The sequence below is a fragment of the Anguilla rostrata genome, chromosome 5 (assembly GCF_018555375.3).
Source record: "Anguilla rostrata isolate EN2019 chromosome 5, ASM1855537v3, whole genome shotgun sequence".
NCBI classification, from domain to species: Eukaryota; Metazoa; Chordata; class Actinopteri; order Anguilliformes; family Anguillidae; genus Anguilla; species Anguilla rostrata.
In genome coordinates this window covers 58,778,911-58,799,667 of record NC_057937.1, presented here as the reverse complement: position 1 = coordinate 58,799,667, position 20,757 = coordinate 58,778,911, and the positions used below count along the sequence as shown (strand labels likewise).

At 45.0% G+C, this 20,757-nt stretch overlaps 1 protein-coding gene and 1 non-coding gene across 2 annotated transcripts; one reads left to right on the top strand and one right to left on the bottom strand.

Annotated features, from left to right (window-relative positions):
- The first annotated feature begins 925 nt into the window (after positions 1–925).
- Positions 926–20,417, top strand: pnp6 (purine nucleoside phosphorylase 6). The gene is made up of 6 exons (XM_064337404.1): positions 926–1,127; positions 8,510–8,679; positions 11,482–11,585; positions 15,673–15,848; positions 16,850–17,040; positions 19,031–20,417. The coding sequence occupies exons 1-6, from the start codon at positions 1,105–1,107 to the stop codon at positions 19,225–19,227; spliced, it is 861 nt and encodes a 286-aa protein (XP_064193474.1). The 5' UTR covers positions 926–1,104; the 3' UTR covers positions 19,228–20,417.
- On the bottom strand, positions 18,134–18,204 carry trnag-gcc (transfer RNA glycine (anticodon GCC)). Its single transcript has one exon. It is a non-coding gene; the product is annotated as a tRNA-Gly (tRNA).
- Positions 20,418–20,757: the final 340 nt, after the last annotated feature.

Below are 20,757 nucleotides of genomic sequence, written 5' to 3'. Positions count from 1 at the left end.
TTGTCCAAATAATGCACTATAACCCTGGTACCAAAGATCATGTGGCTACCATTATCTGTTTTTATGGTGAACTCAGGTTGCACTCATATGTTTTTTAAAATAACATATAGAGTGCAAATTAGACAATTTTATGCAACTAAAGTCTTGTCTTAATTTAGCTATAGGAAATCCTGACATCTGACTATGGCTGACATATTTGCTTCCAACAATACTTATTTCAAATGCATTTGTTTCTCTGTCACCTAAATCAGCGGTTCCCAAACTGTGGGTTTTTTATTTTATTTATTTATTTGACCTTTATTTAACCAGGTAAAATCAGTTGAGAACCAATTCTCGTTTAAAATGATGACCTGGCCAAGAGGCGTCAGCAACAGTAAATATGTTGGACCCACTGGTACGTTGTGGACGGGGTTGAGCCGAGGTGTAAGCTGTCACGTACAAGCTGCTATGTACATTTTCAGAGGCGGTTTTCTTCAAAATGATGGCATTTCTTTGAGACTATTCTGAACACTGGCTGTATTATTCCTACTAATATGCTATGCTGTGAGACCATTTTGCTAGATACGTCAATGTCATCCGGGCAGTGGACATGACGGTATAGCCTACTAGGATATAGCAGGGTAATACAGACTACAGAAATTAGTCAGATAAGGCTGTGAATCATTGAAGAAAATGAATGGAAAAACACATCAACTGCAAATCTGAAAGCTCGCCAATAAAACCAAATGTAAATTAGCTAGTTTATTTTTTACATTTATGGCTAGCCGCCGTCCCAAAAGGCACAGAAAACAAGGACGCATTAACACAGAAACCAAAACATCAAATTGCAGCAAGGTATCAGTGCTACTGCCCCCCGCGAAAGCTCTAGACCCAGTTATACGAGAATAACTGGCTTTAGAATAAATCTGCAACCCATGAATTGCACGGGAATAAAGCAGCGTTAGCCTACAACGGCACCACGATCACAGCCACTCCCACCATCACGCGAGAGGACAGCCTTTATAATTCCGCCGGCATCTGCAACACCTACAGAGCTCCGGACTCACTGAGAACTGACGTAACCGCACCGCGCGACAGAAGCTTTTCTACTCATCCGTGCTCGACATGTCTTCTGCCAACGAACGCAGGTAAGAACATCGGTGAATTAATAGTCTACAGACAACCGATCAGAAGTTTACATAATCCATGTCCCTATAACGTTCATATTCACTTGGGCAATGATCAGACTGTTACGTAGTATTAGTAGACTGTCATCGTCATAGCAACATAAATAATTCATTTGTCGTAACAGGACATTGCATGTGAAAAGAAACTAATTCGACACTTCAGCGACTATAGCCTAATATTTTTGTTCGCTTTTAGTTCTTGCCAAAACGTTGGATTAAGCTAATTTCAAAATACATTCGTAGCCATGCTTAATACCTGTAATACAACATAGGTTATTGTAGCCTACAACCGAACTGTAGAACATCGTCCTCACGTTTTCTCGAAATAACGTTAACAAAAATAGTTTTCCCTTAGACTAATCTGTACGTCACACCAGCAGTCTATGAAATAGACTATAACCCGAAATGCCGAGCAAGCACACGCAGGTAGGCTACTTTCTAAACACATACATTTGACTGTTTAGCAAAAGCTCTCTAATAGGCTACGCGCTGTCCCACGTGCCAACATCCACCAGAAACTACATTTTCACAGGCAGGGAGTTCGTACAATACAGTAACCACCGATAAATTGCGTTCTCTTTGCGAGCGTGAAATCTTACATTGTAACCGACTTACTCAAATTTTTATTCAAGTACAAACGCGAACCACATTTACAAGTGAAGTAGCCTACAGCCCTCCTGTCCTGAGCTGTCGTCAGTTCTTTGGGGGAAGAGGCCGGGGGCGGTTAGAAAAAAATGTCCTCTGAAAAGCAAAGTGCTCCGGTATTGTGAGTGCTCTTCTGTACGCCCGTGTCGCGGCAACATAGTTGGCCGCGATTGTACCCCGGCCCTTTTCTGAATGGAAATCGCTGATCCAGCGAAGACCCGCAGGACCCTGGACAGCTCCCATGCAGGAGGCGTTGCCATAGGCTGCATAAAATAGGGCGTTGCCAAGGGTTCCCCCCAAACCTTTAATCTGATGTCTGCCAGTGTTCAGCATTATACAGGGTTTTTTCCACCACCCCCCGGCTGGAAAAGTCCACATCCCTTCCATATTTAAATTCCATGGACATATGTCACCTTTCAAAGATCGAAATCAAGCCTCGTTTCCATGTGCTACATGAATAATAAAGCAGCAGGAACTGGAGTTTATGCCGATTAAATTAAGTACAAATTCAAATGAAGTACGTCATAAAACATCACACTTTCAAAAGCCGAATACAGTTATATACAGCATCAGATGGGGCAAATTTGTTTTCCCCATGTATTTGGACACTTCATAATATCTCCACCATGCATGTCCATATGGAAAAAAAATGTCTGTAATACAAGTTTATCTCGAACACTTCCCTTCCGGACAGTGCCACTTTATGCGGAAATGGTGGCGCTGGCTCAAGGTTACATAACACGGGTTGTTACTCTCTGTCAGAATGGCTCCAAAGAAGCATTCAGCACTGTCCTGGGTAGATGCCAGTCTCTCTCTCTCTCTCTCTCTCTCTCTCTCTCTCTGTCTCTCTGACAACACTGGCTCAGTCTAATGAATACGCAGGTTAACTCTGACGACCATGTGACCTTACCATGGCGTGATGCACAGTCACCTATAAACAGGATAATTGTGAAATGTGTGTGTGCGTGTGTTTTTTAAGGTGGCCAAGCAGTCTTTTTTTCAATCCACATTGGTGTTCGTCGTCAGTTTTGACATTTAAGTTGCAGTCAGCAAAAGCATTTAACAAATTCACCAGGAAAAAAAACTAAAACTTTATATACAAAAGACTTGCATCAAAATCTTGCATAACACACAAGATCTTTATCCTACAGTCACAAAGAGCCAATTTCATTCTTCACACTTGTCACTGTAGAGCAAAATACCATTATGGAAAAAGGTGGTAGAAAATGGTGTAGGTGCGTAAAACAATAACACACAGTGCAGTGAACGCTGACAGTATTTCTCAGAGTGAACCTGTTTTACTTCACACAAGAGGTGGCTTTTGAAAGTGTTCCGATCAGCTGGACATGTTGCTAAGATACAGCGGATTGGATTATCCCAATGCTGTGGATGACAGGCTGTTGGTTTTGGGGGTGGAGAGGGTGGGGGTGTTTGTTTAGGTGCCCGAGATGCAGTCGGGCTATTAATATCACAAGGGTAGCCTGTGAGCCCTAAAACCCCAAAAAATCCTATGTTGTAATATTTTTTGAGGGCCCCTGCCAGCCCTTAAAATTGTCCTAACTCCCCACCCCCACTCCCCTTATGGTGCCCCTACCCACCAATGCCAAACACCCTGGCCAGCTTTCCAAGCTCATTTCATGCCCCTCAAATCTGAAAAGAAAAATTAAAAAAAATTAAAAAATATTTGCCCCATGGCTCAGCTTGCACTGCAGCTTACATCCGTTCAAGCATCTGAATATCCCAGGCCAGCTTTAGATTTTTCCACCCAACCCCCCCCCCCCCACATAACCCCCCATAACGCCCCCACCCACATCCCCCAACGTAGCTTCCTATAGGGGTTTTCCCTATGGTCCAGTAGAATAAGGAGGTTGAGGATATAGTTTCATGATATGACTTCCCTTGTAAAACAAGCCTCTTCTGCTCAACTGTGTGTGTGTGTGTGTGTGTGAACCATGGTCAAGTTCTGCCTGCCTGTTATTAGCATTTGCTATAATAAGGTCACATAATTTTGCCGTTGGGGAGAAGTCGCCACAAATGTGACAGTTTTTGGATTTTGCTCATTTACTATTATTTAATAATAGTTTATTAAATATTTAAATATTTTTAAAAGATATTTAGCCTAGCGCTATGAAATTTTACTTCAAACAGCTTTAACATTTTTTCAGCTGTCGTTAGCCATTTAAATTGCTTTCATAACATAATTGAATCGGATGTAATTAAAACCAAATTCTGAATCTGAAGCCCTTTCCATGACCTCCCTGGGTACCAACCCGCTCGTTTTCTCTTTAGATGGCACTCTGTAAACATATAACAGCACAAAAGCACAGCTGTTACAATTATACAGACAGGATTATCATGATTTTTGGTCACCTAGCATCCAATTCCCGTTAGAATACATTATTTTTAAGGACAGGTAACTTTTTAAAAAATTACGTATGATTTTACTTATTGTGAGTGCAAAAAATAAAGCCTTATACCAAAAAGTTACTTCTGGAGCAGTTTTTTTTTTCCTTCGCTCACTCAAAAAACATTTTTTTGGAAATATTTCCCGCCGAAATATTTATCGCATTGCTCCGTTCCTTTGGGAGATGGCGGAGGAACTGAACGAAATTGCAGCTGCATGTAGCTACAAACCTGAAATGGCTACGCTATCCGCGTTGTTCCCCGTTGCGCATTAAGGTATCGACCGCGTCACATTTGTCAAGCGCTGCGTTTATGGCGACTCTCCCAGACACTGTTCCCGTAAGGAACAATAATGAGCTCCCTCCATGAACACAAACCATCTTTTACTGGCCACCCCCGCCCACAGACCACCCCCCCCCCCTCCCCGCCCCCATCTGATTGGCTCAGCTTTCCTAGGTGGTCAGAGCCCTCGAAGTAGCCTATCTCACTCTGCAGGGAATTGATTTGCTCCTTTGCAGTAAGTTGTTCAGGCTTAACAAATATGGGGGGGTGGGGGGGTCCAGGAATCATTCCATCATTGCCCCTGCTGCAACCCCCACTCCCCCCCCCCCCCGCGCTGACCCTATCCACTCCTCCAAGGCCATTCTGTGTCGCATTTGCTCCTGACACACAGTCTTCCCTTGATTAAAACGTCTCCATCGCATCGCACCTGCAGCCTCTGAAAACTAACCCCCGATCCCTCATCCGTTTCCCTCCCGACTGCCCCCGCCCCCCCCCCCCACCACCCCACCCCCACCCCCACCCCCACCCCACACCCCCAAAATCACGGGACGGGCATCACTTCTGAGAACAAATGACCCGCTGGCGGAATTAAAGCGCCACTCTCACGGCGGTACTGAGCCCGGCGCTATTGCGCTGGGGTGCGAGAGCGCGGCTTCATACTGACCCGGGGACTGTGAAGAACTCGTAGATAAGTAAATAAGTAAATTTAAAAAAAAGAGGAGGTGACCGTTTCTAAACTCTGCAAGTATCTTCATGTGCACTTGATACATTTTGTTTTGGTTTTTTTTTTTGTTAAGCTTTTAAGCAGTTGCTCCTAAAACATTTGTGTTTAGGGATTTTCTGCGTGGTTGTGCTAGGTTTGATTTCTCTCATTCCAGACCCACGTTAGCAGAAGGTTTAAGCATATTTTGGCTGAAATGTGGTGTAGGCAGGCTGAAAACCACGGAGCAGTTAGGCAGCGGAGGTTCAAACTCAGCATTAGACTAACCAAACGTACCCATAATGCAGCCATTGATTCCTCTACCCTGCAAATATTATGCAAATATGATAAGGAAACTTGTCATGAAAATGAAATCCACCTTCCTGCTCTCTTGACAAAATACCCACCTGATTAAAAAAAAAACAAAAAAAAACAGTTTTTCAGTTAGTGACAGCCAATAGCCTATATTCAATCAAATTTTGTCCTTAAATTTGACTTAAAAATAAATGCAATCATTCCAGTTTTACTGCATTAACTTTGCATGTTAGTTTTAGCGATTACTGAACTCACTAACCTTGCTTGTGAAAGTATTCCACAGATGTTCTCAGACAGGTTAATACATGCTTTCATAACTCAGCACACCTGGTAACTGTAATCGGGGAGGGGGGGAGGGGAGAAACAAAACAACAACAAAAAAAACAACTGCTGCATCTGGTCCAAAATGGAGTTGGCAGATCATTCTAGAAAAAGATCCCACATAGCTTCTTTGACCTTACCTCTGTCTTGGCAACCTGAGAGTTTTAGAATTCTGGCACATAGTCAGAGTAACCGATTGTCTGCTCGGAGGTTGCCGGTTCAACCCCGCCTGGGCATGTAGTGTCCTTGAGCAGACTACCCCTAACCCAACTGCTCTGCAAGAGAGGCATCAATTGTAAAGCGCTTTGGATAAAAGCGCTATATAAATGCAGTCCATTTACCATTTTAGCTTCTTTTTTTTTTTTTCAAGCAAATGTATCGTTGGTTTTTTGAACATGGCTTGTTTCAACACAGACAAAGAATGCAGTAGATGGTTAGTAGCCACACAGCTTTAGGGCGTTCAGGTCTAGCCTGCTCAGCGATTCGTGTGTCACAGCCTTTTAAAAAAGTTGTGTAAAAAAGTTGTGTAAGTCGCTCTGGAATGAGAGCGTCTGCTAAACGCCTGTAATGTAAATGCTTTTGGCTGACTGCTTTCAGCCTACTGGTTGATTTTATTTCCTCACTCTCACTACTTTGCAACACAATGCATGTCTTCTCTCTTTGTTCTTTTCAAAACATTATCTTGCTGTCTGTGTAACATTCTAAAGAAATAACAGCAACAATAGTAATAATGGTAATAGTGTTATGATTATGAGTGGTTATTACTATTACCTGATCGGACTGATTGATGGTTGCAGTCTGTGAGATGCACTGCAGGGTACCTTCACGCCCCCCCCTCCCCCCCCCCTCCCTCCCCAGGGCTCTGTTCCTGCAAATATGCAGGCTGTCACCACACTTTCAAAATATTTGGAAAAAAAAAAACAAAACAAAAAAACTCAAGCCCTTCAGACACAAGTGAAATTCCGGCAGGTCAGCGACCATTTTTGTAGTTTAGTTTCCTTGCAGATTCTCATACCTGCACAAACTTCACCTGACTCCAAAGCAGTGTAAGCATTTAAAATACATATTTGACCCCTTAGCCTGCTGCCTGCAACACAGTGACTGCAGTGGGAATGCCACAGAGCCAGTCCTAGGCCCCAGCGCTAACAGGGCTAAGCTAACGCCGCCATCTGCCATCTGAGCCGATCGATGCGCACGCTCATTTGCATGCAGGCACCGCAGGGGCAGGCTGCTGCAGGGTGGGGTTGGGGGGGGGGTTACCCAGGGTTACCCTGGCCTGCGCGAAGGCTCTGTTCTGCTCCAGCTGGCTGTGTGACAAGCTTCCCGTGGCACCCCCCCCCCCCCCGCCCACCGTGCATGTATTTGCACATGCAGGGATCTGTTCCTATAACCTTTAAAATTGGCACGAAGGCAGAAGGCAAACAAACAAAACAAACAAAAATAAAGTACAATAAAAAAATACAAAAGGAGACACATAAATCCGTTCGCCCGGTCCCATCCCACATATCATAGTTCAAATCAAACGTAATTGACTGAAAGAGGCAAAGGGGTTGTCAACATAAAAATCTTTAATTATGGATAAGCCCCTGCCCAGACTGTGAAAACAGTGTCAGATTAGCCTGGCTTAAAAGTAGTGATTCTATGGAAAATTGGCGCATATACTGAGTCTTCATAGCCTTAACCTGGCCTATCATGAACAATGACAAAACCCTCCAAATTCGTGGAGGTTTTCCGTTGATTTTGTTAAAGTTTTGTAACCATGTCTAGGTAATTCAGTTTAAATAAAAGCTTGGGATTCCTTTACATTTTCAATCAGAGATAAACAAACTGATCAGTTGAAAGTCTAAAAGGGGCAGGTTATTGATAAAAAAGCTGAGCGTGGGTCATCAGCAAGGGGCACAAAAAGACTCTTTTTCCCAGTTGATGGCGTAGCCTGCCAGCGTCCCAGATTGCTTTATCCCTCTTCAGAGAGGAGGAAGAGAGGTCTGAACTGACGAGGGACTTCAAATGACATCGTCAGCGTACGGGCCAATCAGGCTTTCCGTTGGTTCCCCGTTCTCATCGCTTCGATTAGTGGAGGAACCACAGGCGAGGGTTCGAGCGCCGGATCGAAGAGCGCCGGGGGGAGGTGCAGCGTCCCTGTCGGGGTCCCACGCCGTCGTAGGAGCTGGTTGGATCCATCGTAGTTCGTTAACGCGGCAGATCTGGGGCAGGGCTTGCAGCGTTCTGTGCAGACTTATCGCCTAATCCAAAAACGCTCGAGAGCAGTGGACATATATTTCCATTCGATTCGGTCGAACGCCCGGTCTGAGCTGAGCTGATGGCTGAATTTGGGAGTTTTATCTAGTTGTGAGTACGTTGCGTTCGATAGGCAGCGAACGTTTGAACAGCAAAAAAGTCAATCCTTGTGTAACTGGCCCGGTCAGGAGAAAAGACAGAGCATACCCTGCCAGAAGGGAACAAACCGGTTTTTGGAGCCAGATATTGTTCTGGCCAACAGGTATTGCCTGATTTATTGCAGCACTTGCATTACTTCCTCCCCTTCCTCTTTCTCACATGCGCCTTTTTTGACATTGAACTTTTTTTTTTTTTTTAAAGCCGCTAGGATGGTTCCTCCTGCCTTAAAGTGAAGTTTCACGCGTGGTCAGCGTGTAACCCTGCTTTTCTTCCCACGCAGCTACACGTATGAGGACTACAAGGAGACAGCCGATTGGCTGCTGAACCGCAGCTGCCAGAAGCCCAAGGTAGCCATCATCTGTGGCTCTGGGCTGGGCGGCCTTGCAGACCTGCTGGAAAACAAAACGGTGATTCCCTACAAGGATATCCCCAGCTTCCCCCAGAGTACAGGTCAGTGGCACCTCGGTTGGCTCTCTTATGACATCACAATATGCAGGGCCTCTGCCTCTGCCCCGGGGGAGAGATCAAAGGAACACACATGGTGACGTCACGTCCAAAAGAATGCGAGAAATCCCAACAGGCATGGTAGGATGTTTGGCCTGTCCAGGCTTTTGATCCCTGTGCAGTCAGTCAGATACCAAATTGCCCCCAAATCAGGAGGAGGAATCTATCAGTATTGAGAAAATGGAAAATGAAGAATTAATGAATTATATGTCAACTCCTTGGAAAAACCAGAAAGATGTAGACAACTATTGTGTGAAGCTAAGACTGTACTCAAAAAAAAAATATTCAGCACCATTCTAGTGACAGTTAGCTGTGCTACTAACATTGTATTAACCACACAAATGGCATTCGCACTGACATAGCAAGCTGTAAACCAGGGGATGGCTGGACAGCTTCAATTTTTAGCAATGCTAAATATCTGTCTGTTAAAGAAACAACCGTGCTCAAGCCCCATGACATAATGCAACCCGGAGGCCTAGATGCGTCACCTCTCCTCCTGAACTGAACATTCATTTGTGTTTCTCTTTTCGCGTGGACGTTCTATTTCACCAGCTAGCTTAACACTATCATCTGCCCAGCCGCTCGGTGTAGGCGGCTTCAGTTGGTGTGTGCTTTTACATCTCTGTTGACTCCGCAAACTCATAAAACCCTTTTGACTCGTCACATGATGTTGGCACAGTTGCCCTTGCACTCCTGCTGACCTGCCCTGCCCTGCCCTGATTTACAGAATGCTCGATTCCAGCGGGTGTTTGATGACATCATAAAAACTATACTGTGAGCGTTACGGTTTGCGGTGCTAAGAACGCGGAAGCGAGTTCACATTTCTGAGGCTTCTGAGGTTCCCTCGGCAGGTTTCCAATCGTTTTTTCCCCGTGATGATTTCGTTTTCTGCAGCAAATAAGGTCTGTGGTTCGCGTAAGCCTGAGAGTTTTTTTTTTCACGTTTTGTTCTACGAGATAAATTACACCCATTAATGTCTCAACCGTGAATTTCGAAGCCGTTACGTGCTTTATAAAAGTAAGTTGCTGACAAGTTGCTATAATGAAACTACAACAATGGTCGCATTCTGGCAACAGCTGCCACTCAAGTTTCCATACTAGCCTACCTGCACGCGACAACCATTGTAGTTGCAATGCGGCAACAGGTTAGCAACTTACAAGGAGACGTCATCACTGTGACACCCCATTTGCACACAAGCTGAGGGCAGGAGCTCTGTCCCTTAGTGATGACATCGCAGGCTGTCGCTGCAGGACACGAGGAGACAGTCCTACATCGGTGCTGTGAAACCAGCAGGGCCTGCTTGCAACTGTCTTTATCTCCGAGCCGTTCTAAGAGCCGTTTCCTTCAAAGTAACAGCAGCCGCCGCGGCAACATCAGGCCAGATCGTAAAATCAATAGTCCATCTGAGGCGTGGGCAGTGTCCGGGTTCGCAGCGCATCTGCAAAACACGTTATTAAATTAAAAATCCATTTCTCTGCCAGACTCCCCGCAGGGGGGGGGTACGATACAGTATGTTTATCGTGACGAATGACAAAGGATGTAAATCCGCAGGGCATTCATTCGTTACTGTTTTATCAGGCCAAACAAGAGGGCAACGGCCGCCGTCTTTTTTTAAATGACAGAGAGGCGCACGGTGCGCCTCAGCGGGGGGGGGGGGGGCTGACGGTAAATTGGCAGGCCGCGCGGGGTTGCATCATCAAAGCCAACTGGGATGTCGTTGGCTGGTGGCGGCGGTGGCGGAGGGGTCCCTGGTGACATCATTACTGGGGAACACGGTGATCTGGATCATGGTCTTTCCTGATTCCTGCCTAGGTTGTTGTGTTCTCAGTTTTTCTTCCTCCCGTATTTAACAGCAGACCTGTGAAGTGTGTCTGATAACATGTAAAGGAAAGTTCCCCACGGACAGACCCCACTCATTACTAGGGTTGGGTGTCGTTTAGATTTGGCTGATGCTGGTGCTAAAACGATAGTCTTAAAACATTATCGTTGCCTGAACTGATACCTAAAAATAAAGAGCAAACAATGACAATTAAGAACGTCGTGTTTATTGCAAAGGCTAAGAAATTGAACAATTGTTTAGTTAATAATTTAAATTACTTTGTACTAATAATTTATATCGTTACACTGTTGGCATTTTGACCGAGTTCGACGTCAGCTAGCTAGTAAATAGCACCTGCTGTCCCTGTCTGTCGACAGAGTGAGTGTTAGCTAGTGGAGGTGTGTGGCATCGAAATCTCTGTTTCGATATGGGGCGGTAGGTACTATTCGTATGGGAACCAGAGCCGTAGTGGTACTGGGTTTCAGAACCCAGCCCTGCTCGTTACACACTCTCATTATCCCTCCGTTGAGTGCAGGAGAGAGGGGCTGTGACTCCTAATATAGCCAAGGAAAACAAGCTATTTTAATGCAGCTGGGAGGCACATTCAGTTAAAAGAACACTGTTCCAGAATTGTTTCACAGTCCAGTATGGAATCTGAACTGTTCCAAATGGGACACCTAGTCCAGTATGGAATCCTGACTGTTAACAATGGGTCTTACCGTCCCGTATAGAATCTGTAATGCTCCACATGGATCTCACGGTCCAGTATCAAATTCAGTGTGTGTGTGCAGATGAGTACCCTGATCAGCTGGTAAAAATGATGGATGTCTAACAAGTGAGTCCTGAGTAGAGTTTTATGTGTGGCTGAGTTCAGCTGAAGGGTTTTTTTTTTTAAAGATGGCTTCCTTGTTCCCTGTCTTCCCCTGCAGTGCACGGACACGCCGGCCAGCTGGTGTTCGGACAGCTCAAAGGGAAGCCGTGCGTCTGCATGCAGGGCCGATTCCACTACTACGAGGGCTACGGCATCGCCACGGTGAGCTCCGCCGCGCGCTAACGTCCCCGAAAACGTTTCCCGCCTTTTTTTTCCGCCTGCCCCACTACAACTGCCATGCGCAACGCAACGTTGTCGCAACGTTCCTGCAACCGCTGCTTCTGCGGCGCCTGGCCATCCGTTCGGCTTTCTGCTATAGACGACATCCCTGACATGGAATGGACTGCTGCTGCAATATTTTGTAAATATATTGTGGACAAAAATATAATTTTCATCCATTATCTATACCAGATCCTGGCAGGGTCACGGGGTGCTGACCAACGCAGCGCATTTGTAAGCAGAATACACCCTGAACAGGTGTATCGCAGGGCGCACACACCATTCACTCACACACTCACACCTAAGGCCAATTTACAGTCTCCAGTTAGCCTGTGTATCTTTGAACTGTGGGAGGAAACTGGAGTATCCAGAAGTAAACCCATGTGGACACAGGCCAGGATTTGAACCCAGGACCTTCTTGCTGTGAGGCGACAGTGCACTGACACTGCACCACCATGCCGCATCAGAGTATTTGATATCTGAATATCTGAGAGAGGAAATAATATTAGCTCATATATTAGCTCATATAAGTGTTGCAGGTATCCTCCTGATATACTTCATTTCTGTATATTGCAATATATTCCCCTCCTGCAGCGACTGTCTCTGGGCACCGCAGGTCCATAGAACTGTAGCTGGCTGGCTGGCAGCTCAGTGCAGTGCTCCCTGGTGTGCTGGCTGTCGATAGCGCCTCGCTGGGCTGAAGGACCTCTGTGTTTGCCTCGCCTTGGCCCGGTCGTCCTCAAGGGCTAAGTGCCTGAGCCCCAGGGATAGGCATTTACCTTTGAGAGGGACAGTGCTGTGTGTGTGCCTGTGTGTGTGTGTGTGTGTGTGTGTGTGTGCCTGAGTGTGTGTTTGCATATATGTGTATGTTTTTGGGTGTGTGTGTCCTCGCAGATAGGACATCTTCATGGCCGCCAGCCCAGTCCTTTGTTTGTGTGCCTGCACACAAACAAATGAGTCTTCAGTCAGGACTTGAGTGACCACTGTGCCATTGCATGCGTTCGCTCTGGCCTCTCTGTCAAACCAGTGATTACGACCGAGCGCTCACTGGAAAACTTTGACAATCAGGCCTTCCTACATGATGTTGCAGCTGTGAACTGGGATAGAATCAACCTTATCCCCTCTGTGGATGATGCCTGGTCTTATTTCAAGAATACCTTTAGCCTGATCATTAATAAACACGCCCCACTGAAAAGATTCCGGACCAAGAATCGTTACAGCCCCTGGTTTACTCACGACTTGGCTGCTCTGATCCAACTAAAAAATGCCTTATGGCGGATAGGCATTTGTCCTTGCGAGGGCAAGTGCTGTGTGTGTGTGTGTGCCTGAGTGTGTTTGTGCATGGGTGTATGTGTGTGTGTGCGCATTTCTGTGTATGTATGTGTGTGTGTGTGCATGTGTGCGTGTGCACGCGCGTGTCTGTGTACGTATGTGCCTGTATGTGTATGTGTGTATTTGTGTGTGTGTGCATGTGTGTGTGCGAGCGTGCGTGCGTGTGTGTGCGTGGATGAAAGTTGGGCAGTCAATGAATGACTTACTGGACATTTTGCAGTAGTGGAGGGGCGGGGGGGTAGTTTCTTACAGGAATGCACAGTCATTCGCAGATAATACCTGCCCCTACATCTGTCCTGAGAGGCTGTGGTTTTTGCCCAATGAAAAAGCAGTATCTCATTGCGAAACAGGAAGTGCAGGCAGTGTGACAGTTTTCTGTTTCATGTGGTTAGTCACTGTAGCGTTATGACTGCATGGGGCATGGTGGGGGGGGGGTCCCTCCTTGCTTGCCTGTGTGACTGGAGCTTGAACGCAGAATGTGATTTAACTGAGTGTGACCTGGATTATTCATATAGCATATCCTGCTGACGCACTAGTCTTTGGTGCGGCGACACACCCTATTCTCTGCAATCAAACCCCGATCCCATCCGCCCAGGGAAGGAGCGTTTCGGTCAGCAGGGTATTCCCGGTGCTCACCCAAATTTACAGAGGGCGTGCACGCTAACGTGCACTCTCCCAAATTTAGAGGGCATGCGCACTACTCTGAGCTCTCTGACAATTTACAGAGGACACACACGCTGATCTGCACTCTCCCAAACGGGACCCACAAGTGTGGTTGTGCTTTTCAAATTTAGAAGAAAGAAACGGTAGGTAAAAAGGTAGAAAGTTAAAAAATTATTTTTAAATAAGTATTTGTCATTATAGTCATAAATCAAGGGTGCAGGGTAGGGGTTAGCCTGTTTGAGATCTGTGAGATGCAGGTTGGATTGGTAGTTGACCCTCTTTAATTTTCACCCATTTTTAAGTTAATCTTTGACTGTTAGATTTTCATGCCTGGCTACAGAATCATCTCCATAACCAGCCCTAGCCCTCCCTGGTGACCTTTGACCTGTTCTAGTATGATGCAACAGTGCCTCTAGAATAGTGCCTCTCTTGGTGATCTGCCTGCCACAAGCTGCTGATTACAGACTGAAACCAGAGATATTCTAATATATAGAGATATGTCCCTCGATGAATATCCCATTCCACCTCCAGGGAGCGACTATGAGCACTAAAACTGGGTTAAACAGAGTATAATGAATGGGGATCAATGGCAGTCTTCCATAAAACCAACTCTGTAAGAGAGAGTCATTTTTATTGAAGAAAATTTACTGACGCTTTTATGCAGATAAGAATTTTTTATGCACTTGAAATGTTTACATAAAAATACCTTCTTTTTTTAGTGGTTATGCAAATAGATCATGAATAGTCATGATTTTTTTTTTAAATGTATTTTGTTTTTTAACTTAAAAGCAAAAAGCAAGATGGAGGAGCTGCAGGCAGTTGGAGTCTAAATAGCGAATGTTATAGGCCAGGGCTTAATACAAATATACAAATGAAAATATGCAAATGAAAATATACGCAAGCACCATAGAAGTAAAAATAATGTTACTTATAACAAAATAATTGCATATTATGAAACAACAGCTTAAAACTGTAGCTAACATGATTCACTCACTAGCGAACATGCTAGCTCTAAAGACGAACACTAGCCTACAGCAAGGATGCTAAACTATTGATAAAATATGAAAATACATTTTTTTTATGACACTGCAACGTTTTAGCTAGGATGCTGGCATTATACTGAAATGTTTAATGGCTTGCGTAACATTTCTTTCAGTACAGTTGAATTATTTGAAATAGACTTTGACGATCAAGTCATAGCATGTAAGCTCCATTCACCCCCATACATAACCACTGGTTCTGCTCTGTTTAGCAGTGCCCCCCGATGGTCAAACCATGGCACTGCACTTCCATTGCCGTCGATGGAAGTGGCATGGCTTTCTCTCTCTCTATGGGCTTGGCTGTAACTGAGAAGCAGAAAATGCCCCTCGTTTGAAATTTAGTTCTGAACATGCACCAGCACGACCCCGCCACATTCCCATCAAACCTGTCGCCGTGCCAACGCCGCCGCGTCTACAGCCCAAGCATGAACCCCTTGCCTGTCTGAGCAGGCATCGCTCTCATCTGCTCAGCACCGTAAAAAAAGGAATTGTTTTGCCGTGGTCTTGTCGTTGTTTACCGCCACCAAAAGCTGGCCGATGTGCAGTTACCCCACGGGATGGATTATTACCCAGTTACATAACAAGAGTCAGACTTTACACGGCCTGTTCCGCGGAGAAGTGATTATATTTCCATCGAATTGCCGGTGGTTTTATGAAGAGGCCCTCGTGCCAGGAATGAGAGTGGGGCACCCAGCCGACGCGTACTGTACCTGTCCTGTGTGTTTATTCTGCTGTTTCGTGACTCCGGAAGGAAGGTGTGGACTGTCAGCAGGAGCAGGAACCGTTTCACTTATCGAGAAAACTGGCCCATCGCTTAAGGTTCTTTGTATGAAGGGGGAGATCTGTAACTGAGTCAACTGTTGAGTTTTGATCAATTGTCAGAACAGGGAAACCGCTGGATTATTGGCAGGTCCAGTAAGTCAGGGATGAGAGTTCAGTGGTTACTAAGGGTTTTGCTCTCTCTCTCTCTCTCTCTCCCTCTCTCTCTCTCTCAGGTAACATACCCCGTGCGCGTTTTTCACCTGCTCGGAGTGGAGACTCTGATCGTCACCAATGCCGCGGGGGGCCTGAACCCCGACTTTAACGTGGGCGACATCATGCTCATCAAGGACCACGTCAACATGCCCGGCTTCTCGGGGGTGAACCCCCTGCGTGGTCACAATGAGGAGAGGTGGGCTCTCAAAACATTTTATTTATTTTGCTGTATTACGAAACTGCGTGTTTTATTTACTTAGCGCATATCCATATATTATTAACTGAAACGGAATGAAAATGGCCAGGAGACGTATTACGAATTGTAACGATCTGTCAGCGTGCTGCTCGTAGTTGGGATGGGCTCACCCTCGACAGGTGACCTTTTCCTAGGGGGGAGCTGTCTGAGCCTTTTTCTTCCCACTGGGGAGTTTATTTACTGTTTACCTCAATCGCTCGCTTTTAGGGGGTTCAGGTCTGGGTTTTTTGGCCACATTTCTTTTATTTTCTCATTGTGTTTTCCCCAAGTGTCCCTGTAAAAAGCACTGTACATATAAAATTGAAGGGGACCTGAAGTTAAGGCACTTATACAGGATTCCCCCGGCGATGATTTACCCTTTTAAGGACAGATTACAACAGAAGCATGCCGTGCAAGTCCCAGATTCACATGGCAGACCCTCAGCATGTGATGAACGCGTTAATTTGCTGTAAAATAGAAGAGGGTTTCTTTTGCAAGTGCTTGCGTTTTAACTGAACGAAATGTAGACTGACAGCCAAAATGAGCGGGATCCAAAACTGCGTTGACATCTGGTTACTGGCGGGAAATTTAAAAGAACAAAAGGCACCCATGGATTTAAACGTCAAACGCGGTGACCAGGAGAAACGTGCTCGCAGTCTAACTGCATGGGACCGTTCGCGCAACACACAAACAAAAAAACTGAAATCGGACTCGTTAAATTTAATTGGTTTGAGTATTTTGGTTTTTCAGGAAGCAGGATGACTGCGCTGAGTAAAACCCGTAACAGCTTTTTTTTTAATTTTTTTTTTTTTACTTCAGTCCATGTTCCAGATTTGGGAGGGTTCCGGGTTTTACTCTTTTCCCAGTTATCCGGCTAACCCGGTGATGATCCCGCTCTGTGAAACAGGGTCCAGGGTGGACTTTCACGGCCTTGTTTCCTCCCTCCCTTCCTCGCGCCCCAGGTTCGGGACGCGGTTCCCCTGCATGTCGGACGCCTACGACCGGGAAATGATCCGCCTGGCGACGGAGACCGCCGCGGAGCAGGGCTGTTCCTCCTTCCTCCAGCAGGGGGTGTACTGCAACCTGGGAGGCCCCTGCTTCGAGACCATCGCGGAGTGCAAAATGCTGCAGTCCCTGGGCGTCGACGCCGTCGGTCAGTTGCCGCAGAAATGTCCCAGCATCCCTCTCTTCTCTCCCCCCCCCTTCTAATTCAATAATGCCTGACCGCCAGGCCGCCCGGCAAAGCAGCTGTTGGGGGAAACTCGGTAATATCCGGATCCGTAGTATCTGCTGGAAACGGGGGCCATTTTCACACCAGTATCTAGATCAGAGGTTTTCAGCCTTTCTTTATGATCCAGGGACCCCCGGCCCAGAATCAGAGGCGCGGAGGGGAACCCCAATCATACCTGAAAAAGGGTTTTTTTAAGTTTTATTTTGAAATATGTTCCCAAATCAAAAGTATAGTCCATTGCGTATTGTACCATGGCATGTCTTGAGTTTCTGGGGGGGTTTTTTTCCCCAAGAGATGAAAAATCTACTTACGTGTGTCAGATGGATACAGATGGGTGTCCATGCTCTGGAACTGTGAAGTATTACACTGCTCTGAAATATAATTAGCGTTACATAACGTATATGAAATAAAATAAGCATCATATCGTATATATAATGCTTATTCTGTTTCCATAAAGGTCCAGCCTCACTAGTGCAGGTCGGGGCAAATTCTCAGGCAGAGTAACATGCCGACAAACAGCTGGTTATTCGTCATGGCAACCGAGTCAGGGAAGTCAACCTCTGAGTCAAAGGTCAATTAATGTGAACTCTCGGCGGCGTGGAATTACATTCCAAGCAGGGAAGCGTATCCCATCTCAATCCGCGCACCAACCGCGCGGCTACTGCTGCACATAAATTCTGACTGCGTTAGTTTCACGTTCAGCAACAGGCCAGCAGACCACAGGGCACCACGTAATGTTCCCGTGGTCTCCTTAATTCATTTATTGATCTTAATAAAGAGCTTGCGTGACGGGAAGAGGCTGATGGTAACATTGGACTGTGATGCCGCCGCATATTAAGACAAGCAGAGTAGCACAGCCTGAGGGACCACTTGGCCTTATCTCACTTCCCAAAATTCCCCGTCACGGCGAAAACCCTGACGTTACGTTTTCATAATGCAGTTTTATTTGCTTACGCATCAGATTGGTGCGGCATTGCTGAGGAGGATGGCATAGGAGGGTAAGAGAAAAGGGTACTGCATTGGCCGGGAATCGAACCCGGGCCTCCCGCGTGGCAGGCGAGAATTCTACCACTGAACCACCAATGCTTGCACATTGCTACACTGTTGCTAGTGTGCCTGAAGTAGGCGGAGCAGTAGAAAGAAAAAAAAAAGCCGTATTAGCATTTTCAAGCGACGCATAATAAATTGTTTCACAAGTTGCCCTGCAGACAATAACCTTTCTCTCTCTCTCTCTTTCTCTGTAACGTCTTCTCTCCTGCTTTCTCTTTCTCCCTTTCACACAGTATCTATAGACATTCTGCATTTGTGTGCTAAGTAAACCTGGTTGCTGTTTCCAGTACAGAGATCACTGGTAGTAGTTCCCAGAGACAGCGGTTTTAACAGTTTATTCCCGCTGATTTTAATCTAATAATAAACCATTCTTTCCCCCAGGCATCCCTGTTATTCCTGGGCATGCCCATAAACAGCCTTTGATATCTGAAATGGCTGGATAGTTTTAAGCAATGTGATGAATGTGCTTCCCTATCTAGTCTGCCTGAAGCAAAAACCACATTGCCATATATCGAACATTTTGAAACATTAAAACAAGAGTCTAGGGCAGTGGTTAATGAACTCTGTTCCCGGAGATCTGCCATTCAGCAGGTTTTCATTTCAACCTTAATTTGGCACACCTGACTTTAGAAAAAGCAACTTAGCAAAGATCTCCAGCTGTTGCAAACGAGGCGCGCTTTGTTAGGGTCACAGTGGCTGGTTGCGGCCTGTAAAAAAAATGCCCACAAGTCATTGCAGTAATCACAGAGAAAATGGCCAGTTGACTGTGTGTGTGTGTGTGTGTGTGTGTGTGTTTTAATGAAACACTGGAGTGAAGCAGACTTACCAAGAATACCCCCCACCCCCTCTCTCTCTGTTGTAGGAATGAGTACAGTCCCAGAGGTCATTGTTGCTCGCCACTGCGGCCTGCGCGTCTTCGGGCTCTCTCTCATCACCAACAAGGCAGTGATGGACTACTCCAGTGAGCAGCGGGCCAGTCACGAGGAGGTCCTGGAAACTACGCGCAGGAGGGCCCTGGCGCTGCAGGGGCTAGTCAGCAGCCTGCTGGCCAAGATTTAGAGCGCCCACTGTCTACGCAAGTTGTTCTTTTCTGTGTTTTTTTTAAATTTTATTTTATTTTTTAGGTTAAAGGAGTTTTTTTTTTTTAATCTTAAAGGGTAGTTAAGATAATATTGAGCACCAACAAACAAAAATGAAAAAAAATCACACATCATGTTATTTAACATGTGACACGGCTTCAGATAATCTTCTGTCAGTGCATCCTGCATTGGCAGTGTATATTTGTAAGCATTTTGTGTTACACATTTAGCTTGAACAATCTCCCTCTGTGTAATCTACTAATCCCCCCAAAACCGTGACCAGGGAAGGCCCTAATGCTGGAGGACCCCTAAACGGCATTTACATTTTATTTGCACTTTGTCCGTCAGCGGCTCACGGTGGCAATAGATCAAAGACTACAAAGGAATACTGCAGTCTGTCACAGGCATGTTATTGCATCACTTCCTGTTCTGCAGAAAATGACTTTTGGTGTGGATAGACTGCTTTTTCAACAAACAAATAATAATAATAATAATAATAAATTATATATATATATATATACACAAAAAAAGTTACTGTAAAGGGAGAGGGAAAGTATTGTCCATGCATGTTTCCAGCTACTGACTATAACTGTAACTGTTTCAACGAATGTATTTATTAAAGATTACTTCTGGTACTTTCGCACCTGATAATACCTCTAATGCTTACTCTAAGTCTTGAGTCTCTAAATAAGATTTAATTTTTTCCCCAAGGGCTAATACACAAATGGGACCACCTAATACGTTTTATTGTATTTACTAAGAAATATTACATTTATATTTTTTAATAATGCTGATATTTACTTCCATATTTATGTTTTAAAAAAGAGAGACTACATCATCGGTGGTACATTAGCCTATAGCCATGGGGAAGATATATATATATATATATATATATATAGTGTTCTTCGGTTGTTTATTTCACAAATGGTGAAAAACCACTTTTACTTGAACATTGTGTTACAGCATTGTGGGGACTATAGCAAAGGGATACTTTAGGCTATGCTCCAAAGATTAATATAGCCTATATCTACGTAAATATAATTGATGGTTTAATGAGATTGTAATATAATTACTAATTAAAGTATTGTAAACCAAGGATTAGGGATTATGAAAGTATATTTTGTATTCTACAATAAAGTAGACAACAATAAAACAAAAAATAAAAACAGACATTTTGTGTCTTGTCTATGTTTTCTGTCTACATTTCTGTAACAGCTAAAGGGGGGGGGGCCTGGAGTCCCGCTTTTTACCGCGCTGCTAACCCCATTCCCCACTACCGTGTGTTTGTATGTACAGATAAATAATACGGCAAGTACTGTTGCTAATAATAATAGCATAACGTTAACAACAACAATGATGATAACAATAACAATAATACAGAAACACATACATACATTCCAAATATACAACCATACAATAAATAAAAAATAAATAAATAATGTAAGCTTCCAGGAACATTTCGCCATTCCCCATGAGTGCCAGTTAACTGATTTTCGCAGCTCAAGTCAGT

What these genes read in the sequence shown, in the direction of transcription:
- pnp6 (XM_064337404.1), top strand. Translation starts at nt 1,105, where the DNA reads ATGTCTTCTGCCAACGAACGCAG. An exon ending in TCTTCTGCCAACGAACGCAG is followed by an intron (nt 1,128 to 8,509) that starts GTAAGAACATCG and finishes CTTCCCACGCAG; the next exon opens with CTACACGTATGAGGACTACA. An exon ending in CGTGGTCACAATGAGGAGAG is followed by an intron (nt 15,849 to 16,849) that starts GTGGGCTCTCAA and finishes CTCGCGCCCCAG; the next exon opens with GTTCGGGACGCGGTTCCCCT.